Raw genomic sequence first — 7118 nt, forward strand, 5'->3', positions numbered from 1 at the left:
GGGCGCAGGGGGTCCTCCGGGCGGGACCTGAGCGGTGGAGCCCTGAGGCCGAGGCCGAGAGAGACAGCCGGACGGAGACAAGACAGGGACACAGCAGGCCAAGAAAGAGGCCGAACACAGGCAGAGACGCAGCGGGGACAGGGACACGGACGCCCAAGCGGCAGAGACAGGGCAGGCGGAGGTGACAGGCGGGACAGACGGGGACCAGAGGCTGCCGTCCTCGCTGGGGGAGGAGACACAGCGCCCTCTGCGGGTCCTGGCAGGGGGCGGGGGAGCCAGTGCCGCCGAGCCCCCGGGGGTCCACAGGCGTCCGTGGTGGCCACGGTGCCTCGTGGGGAGTTAGAGCACTCTCTGGAGATCAGAGTCCGTGATGAAGCGATCGCAGCCCCTGGGGTGTTTTCAGACCTTAGATGGGTCCTGGCATCACAAGGGGGTTCATATCTGTTGGGAGAGGGTCACAGTGCCTTTTAGGAAGGTGAGAATGCTCTGAGGGATCACGACATCACAGGTGGGGGAGGCACAGCGGCCCTTAGGGTGTTCGCAGAGCCCGGAAGTGTTGTTCGGCCCCACAGGGGGCTCCCAGCCTTGTGGGACTATCACAGTGTCCCTTCGAGGGGGAAGAGAATGCGAAGGTGGGTTGACAGCTGCCCAAGGGAGCCTGGACGCAGCTCAGCGGCTATCACATCCCTCTGTGTTGGGGCGGGGTGTCGCTGCGTCCGTCACACCCCTCCCAGGCATGGGCGCGTGGCATCGAGGGAGTCGCTGGGCAGGGTCGGGGGAGGGCCCAGATGGCGACGCGCGCGACGCCAGCAAAGACTCCTCTGCAGGCGGATGCACTGGATGAACGTGCGCCTCAATGTGGAAGCAGCGCCCCGCCCGCGCTTAGGGCTCAGGCCGTTCCGCAGCGCCCCCGCCGCTCACGCCGCTGCAGCCTCCGCAGGCGCCGCGTCCACGCATCGCGCCAGGGCAGCACGAGGCTCCCGCGGGAGGCGCTGAGCCCGGGCCCCCGACCCCCGACCGCGGTCCCTGGCCCGCCCCCAAGCAGCAGGTAGCGGCGGCCCGGCAGTAGGCGCGGGCAGCCGCAGGCCGCGTCCCGCGCCGGCACCCACAGCGCGCTGCTCCCTCGCCTCGCGCGCTCCTCGCCGCTCCGGAACACTGCAAGCACGGCCACCGGGAAGCGCGTCCACGAGCCGCGCGCCTCGCCGCGCGCGCCCACCGCCACCTGCACCGCTGGGGGGAGGGCGAGAGGGGGCGGGGTCAAGCGGGGCGGAGCTGTCAGGGGGCGGGCGGAGCGGAGGAACGCTGCGCGCCCGCGGTGTGGGGAGGGGGGCACAGAGGGGACAGTCAACGCTGGGGTGGGGGTGGGCATCGAGAGGCCACCGGGCGCTGACAGGGCGGGGCCAGCGACAGTGGGAGGCCCAGGGAGGGAAAGGGCAAGGTGAGAAGGTGAGGGCAGGAGGCCTACCGTAGTCCTTCCTGCAGAATTTCTTCAAGCTGATGCGGTAACTGCCCCGGGCTGGTTTGCAGTGCGCGTCGCAGTCTGGAGGGCGTGTGGAGGCTGGCACAGAACAATCCCCACCTCCCTACCCCACCCTTTCCACCTCCCCTCCTTGAACCCATAGCTTTCCCCCCACAGTCATGCCGGTCTGGGATCCTGTTCTGTGTCCACTCACCCTGGGGCTCCACAGGGCTGCTCTCCTCAGTGGGTCCAGGGACAGGAATCTCTGCGGACAGGACGAGAGAACGGCCTGCACTGGAGGGGGAGCATTTGCAGGGCTCAGGGGATGAGCAGGTAGCAGCAGGGAGCTGGTGTGGCCTCGGCTGAGGTGGCTGAAGGAGGGCAGGGTCACTCACTAACACAGGGGGCCACCGGAGAGCGGCTCTGCTGGAAGCCAGGGGCGCAGCGATTGCAGGTGAGGCCGGTGACGCCATCCTTGCAGGGACACTGGCCTGTGGTCTGGTTGCAGGTCTTGCCAGCGGCACCAACAGGGTGACAGTCACATGCTGAGGACAGAGTCGGGATGGTTAGAAGCCCACGTGGGGATGCGGGGAGCCAGAAGGTGAGGATGTGCAGGGAGCTGGTGGCAGGCTCACCCCTGCAAGCGCGGCGGTCGCTCAGGGCACGCCCTGGGTCGCGATAGAAGCCCTCCTTGCAGTAGTGGCAGTGGCGGCCAGCGGTATTGTGCCGGCAGTTGAGACAGACGCCACCACTACGACGGCCAGACAGTCGGTACAGCTCCATGTTGAAGCGGCAGCGGCGGGCATGGCCATTGCAGGAGCAAGCTGCAGGAAGGGATGGGTCAGGGGCAGGCTGGCCTGGTCCAAGATCCCCAGGCCACCCTCCAAGGCCTCACCAAGGCAGGCGTGGGCTTCCCGGGCCGTGGCCCGCTGCCATGGCCTGTCGCAGTAGAAGGGCTTGCAGCGGCCGCAGTCGGGGCCCTCGGTGCCATGCTGACAGTCGCAGATGAGGTGGCCCTGGGTGTCCAGCAGGCACCTTGAGGCATGCCCATTGCACTTGCAGCGCCCGCCCACCTGGAGCTCAGTAGCTGAGTAAGAGTAAGGGACCATGGCCATGGAGTCCCTGGTGTCCCCCAGCATGGCAGGCCTTGTGAGCACTACTCGAATGTCTGTGGCAGTTACCCAGTCTTGGAGCACTGGGCTGCTGTCCAGATCCAGGCCTGGTGGGCTTCCGTCCTGCACGCTGAAGGCCAGAAGGCCACCACCATCAGGCTGGACCTGGGGCTCAGGGAAGCACAGAGCTTCAGGCCCTGGGCCAGGTGGGCCATCCGCAGGGGCAGGCAGGCGGCCATAGTCCAGGCCACAGCGGGAGGAGAAGAAGCCCAGTGGGGCCCAGCTGCCGCCGTGATCCTGTGACTTGAGCAGGGCCACCGAGGCTGGGGGCGCCGAGCAGAAGCGCAAGCTCACGAACACCAGCTCAAAAGCCTTGCCCAGGGGCACTGTGAGGGTCACGTTGTGGGGCGCCTGTGTCAGTGAGTCCGAACGCCAGCACACAGGGCTGGTGGTGCTCCCTGCGGAGGTCAGGAGGGCGGCGGGGTGTGCCCGCTTCGGGTCCGAGGCATCACAGGCCCGCGTGGCCGGCCGGCCGCACGTGCTGGACGCCAGAACCTCGCGGCCCAAGGCGGCGTTCACCAGGCCGGGCACGCAGCCGCGGGGCGCGCCCCCGTCGTCATGGCAGGGGTCGGCGGGCGCTGGCGGCCCCAGGCTCAGCGCGGTCGAAAGCGTGCCCGCGGTCAGCAGCAGCCCCCAGGGCCAGCCGGGCATGGCCGGAGCCGCGGTGGATCAGCCAGCCCGCCGGGCCCCACGCCGCTGCCCTCGGGGAGAGAGAGCCCGGATCCGGGGCTCTGCCCGCTGGCCCGCAATGCCGAGCAATCCCGGGAGGCCCCAACCGGGGCCAAGAGGTGGGAGCAGCCGCGGGCACGCCCCGGGCCAAGCGCAATAGCGGGGATGCTGGCGCGTCGTCCCGCTGGGCCTGGAGCGATGACAGGAGTCGCCCCCGCTCCCGGCGCCTCCGCCCGCGGAGGCCCCACCCGTCGTCCGCCGCTGCACTCACCCACCGAGGGCCGGGTCGAGCAGGTCTCCCGGCCTCCCGGGAAGGGCCGAGGGCGGGCGGGGCCTGGGGCGCCCCGGCCGCCGCCTCCTCCCGGCTGTAGCGAAGGCGGGCGAGCTGTGCCAGGAGGGGGTGGGGGGCGCAGTAGGCGCAAGCCTGGGCCCAGCCGGGGGCGGGGCTGCTCGGGCCGGGAAGGAGGGAGGGGAGGGGAGGGGAGGGGGCCTCGTCGGCAGAGCCGGAATCAGAAGCAGATTCAGACACTGGCTGGGCCAGCGGGGGAGGGGGCTGGGAGGCCCGGGAGCCGGGGGAGGGGCCGGGGAGCCAGGAATGCGCTGGCGGGAGGGGTCTGGAAGGGGCGGCTCAGCCACGCAGCCCGTGGGGGACCACCCAGCAGGGTCCCCGGCCTGCATCCAGGCCCTGACTGCTCCTGGGGCTGTGCCACGTGCTGGGCGGGGGTCTGGCCGCTTCCTCCCTCAGGCCCATCTGGCAGGCTAAGCCCTGCATCTGAAGGCTGGTGCCCTGATGCTCCCCTGGGTCTCTACAGGGAACACTCAGGGCTGTAGCAGCCAAGCAGGGCTGGTGGTTATAGGATGTCCCCAAGCAGTGGTCTGCTCTAGTAGAAAAAAACCCCACAATTGGGACCAGGTCTGATTTTGAATCCAAGCTGCTCCAATTTCTGGCTCTGTGGTTCAGGCTCCCTAACCTGAGATTTATTTTTTTCATTGGACTGTTACTCAACTTTGCTGAGCCATTGGTGGGGGGGCGGGGAGGGGACAGTTGATAAGCCGCAAAGGTATTGGACGCAGCCAGGGGCTCCACCGACTTGAGTCCCTCTTGCTTTATGTTCAGGAAGGATGTGTCCTCCGGGTCTGACTGGAGCTCACCTAAGTAATGAAATTGGCATATCCGACCCAGATCAGGCCAAACCCTTGTCCCAAAGCATCTCTGGGTCTCTATCTAGTTGCATCACCAAGATGGGGCCAGTCCCCAGAGCTGGCAGGGAGAAAGCAGAAGCTGGGGTGGGGGAGAGCCTACTAATTAACAGGGCCCCATGGGGTTCAGGGTCTTGGTCAGCAGTCGAGGACCCCTGTGGAGGGTAGGGAGTGGAGTTTGGTCCATGGGGAGGGCCTGGTCACAGACAGCTCAGTGTCAGACCCCCTGAGCCTGGTCCACATACCAGCAGGTTTGGGTAGAGAAACTGAGGCAGGAACTCAGCTGGGCAGTCTGGGCACCAGCTGGGGATGAGGCAGCTGCAGCTGAGAGTGACCCAGCCAAGAGAGAACAGAACTGCTCTGGATAGACGCCACTTCCCCACAACCATTAAGCCCTTGATGGAGGGGCAGGGCAGCATCCCAGGAAGGGTCAGCTTCGTGCAGAGGGGGCAGGGAACACGGGAACATGTCTGACCTGGGAGAAGTTGTGAGGTCTGAAGTTTCAGATGAGAGGCTGACTAGGCCAGGCCTGGCAGCTGATGGAGGATGCCACGTGGGTGTGTCTGGGTAGGCAGAGCTGCCTCTTGTAGCTGGGCCAGAGATACTGCAAGGACCCACAAGAAGAAGGTAGAGAGAAGCAGAATCTTCTTGCTGTTTAGGAGAGGAGGGACAGGAGGACACTGGAGCCTCCCAGGGGAAACCAAAGGAGAAGAGGATGGAGCAGCCAGGAAGACAGGGTGATGGGGCACCTGAAGTGACTAGCACCTTCTGGTCAGGCCCTCACAAATGTAAGGGTGGGGGGGGTGGGGTGCAGGGGCTGATGAGATCATGGGAGACTTGGGGAGAATTGAGTCAGAGGGGCTGCTGGCCTCGCTCCCCTCGCCTTTGGCAGCAGCAGGGAGTCTGTGGGTCTCCTCTGCCCCACAGAGCAGGTGCCATGGCACCTAATCTCAACTTTGAGATGAAAAGAACATGCCCCTTACAACAGATAGCCGTGCATGAATGAGGGAGCTGACAGGGAGCCCAGTATGCTCCAGCACGAGTAAAGTTCAAAAACGGCATCTTCCCAACCACCCTCTTCAAGGTCCTTCTGATCATCAGCCTCAGCCTGGGATGAGCGGAGCCCTGGCAAGAGAGTACCGGCTGCAACAGATCCTTCTGGGACCGTTAGAAGCTAAGAGGTGACTAGCTGGCCACGGTGGGGAGAGATGCCCAGGCCCAATACAAGGGTTCCACAGAACCTGAGACGAGCCTCCAGGGAGCCCCTGGTTGTCTGGACTTCAAGACTCAGGAGGGAAGACAGGAAATTGGAAATCAGGGAGCAGCCTCCCCTCCAACCCTGTGTCAGACTTGCAGGCTTTGTCTGCAGCCCAGCCTCCTCGGGAGTTGGGGCTAAGGTCTGCAGAACATCTGGTGGTTTGTGGTGTGGGTGGAAGGAGGCCCCCAGGGCTCAGCCTGCTGCATGCACGAGTGTTCATCCGTTTTAGCAAGCAGGGAGCTCTGGGCCCAGAGGGCGGTGGTACTACCAGCTCCCCAGGGAAGAGGCTGCAGGCAGCCGGGCCTCTTCCCCCAGAACGGCCCCCTGCACACATTCTCTTCTGGCCCCTAGGATGGCCTGCTGAGAGTGAGGGAGGGCCTTCTCCCCAGTCCCCAGTCCAGGCTCATTGCACCTGTCCCCAGCCTCTGGGGCCTCTCACACCTCTCCGCTGGTCCTGCCCCATCCTGGCACCTTAGAAGAGACTCTGCCTCCCTGCCCCCACATGCACCTCATCAGCCCACTGCAGTCCTCCCACTCCCACTCCCAGTCACAGTGACAGCTGCTGGCTTTGGGGGAACCTATCTGGGGAGGAGGGGACCCAGGGGGCCAGACATTCCCAGGCCTCCGGCGGCTGGGGTCTTTCCCTTAAAAGGCAGACTGATCCAACACTCCTGGCCCAGCCCTGTTCCCTCCAGACGTTTGCAAGCCACCACTTGTACACATTTCACACAAACATTTATTGAGAGTCTATTATGCTGAGAGGGGCTTCCAACCCAGCAGGGAAGACAGACGGCTGGGGGAGGGGAGCACGGCAGGCTTAACCCCGAGGAGGGTGGCCCCTGCCGAGTCCGCGGCCATCCTGCACCCTGCGCTCCCGGCAGGGCCCCCGTGTCACGCAGGCCCTCTCTGTGGTCGCGACCGGCTCTGCGCGCCAAGCAGAACGCTGAAAAGCAACGTTGGGAGGAGTGGGGAGAGGAGAGTCCGAAGAGCAGAGGGAAATGGCTCGTAGCCCCCACCCCCTTGGCCTCCTAAGGGCTTAAGAAGGAACGGTCTGAGGAGGGGGCTTCCGCGTCCCGCGCGCTCTGCTGTGCGCGCCCCGCGGGGGGCGAGGTCCGGAGGGAGGAGGCGTCCGGCTCCCGGTGATTTCGCTGGGGAGGGGGCCGCGCGCGCGCGGGCTCAGGACGTCCCCGGTTCCCGCGGCCCCGCGCGCCCAGCCCGCCGCTGCCGCCGACCGCGCCAGCACAGGAAGGCGGCGGCCAGGAGCCCGAGGCCCGCGCCCAGCGTGGTCAGCGCCACGCCCTGCTCCAGGTCCAGGTGGGGTCCGCGCAGCGAGAAGGTGATCGCCGTGGCGGCGGCGCCG

General features: G+C 66.2%; 1 protein-coding gene across 1 annotated transcript; it reads right to left on the minus strand.

Moving 5' to 3' along the window:
* Positions 1 to 889: 889 nt before the first annotated feature.
* Positions 890 to 3282, minus strand: NTN3 (netrin 3). Its single transcript, XM_036083190.1, has 6 exons — positions 2355 to 3282; positions 2095 to 2283; positions 1855 to 2004; positions 1674 to 1724; positions 1466 to 1540; positions 890 to 1230 (listed from the first exon to the last, which is right to left on the minus strand). The coding sequence occupies exons 1-6, from the start codon at positions 3280 to 3282 to the stop codon at positions 890 to 892; spliced, it is 1734 nt and encodes a 577-aa protein (XP_035939083.1).
* Positions 3283 to 7118: the final 3836 nt, after the last annotated feature.

The sequence above is a fragment of the Halichoerus grypus genome, chromosome 6 (assembly GCF_964656455.1).
Source record: "Halichoerus grypus chromosome 6, mHalGry1.hap1.1, whole genome shotgun sequence".
NCBI classification, from domain to species: domain Eukaryota; kingdom Metazoa; phylum Chordata; class Mammalia; order Carnivora; family Phocidae; genus Halichoerus; species Halichoerus grypus.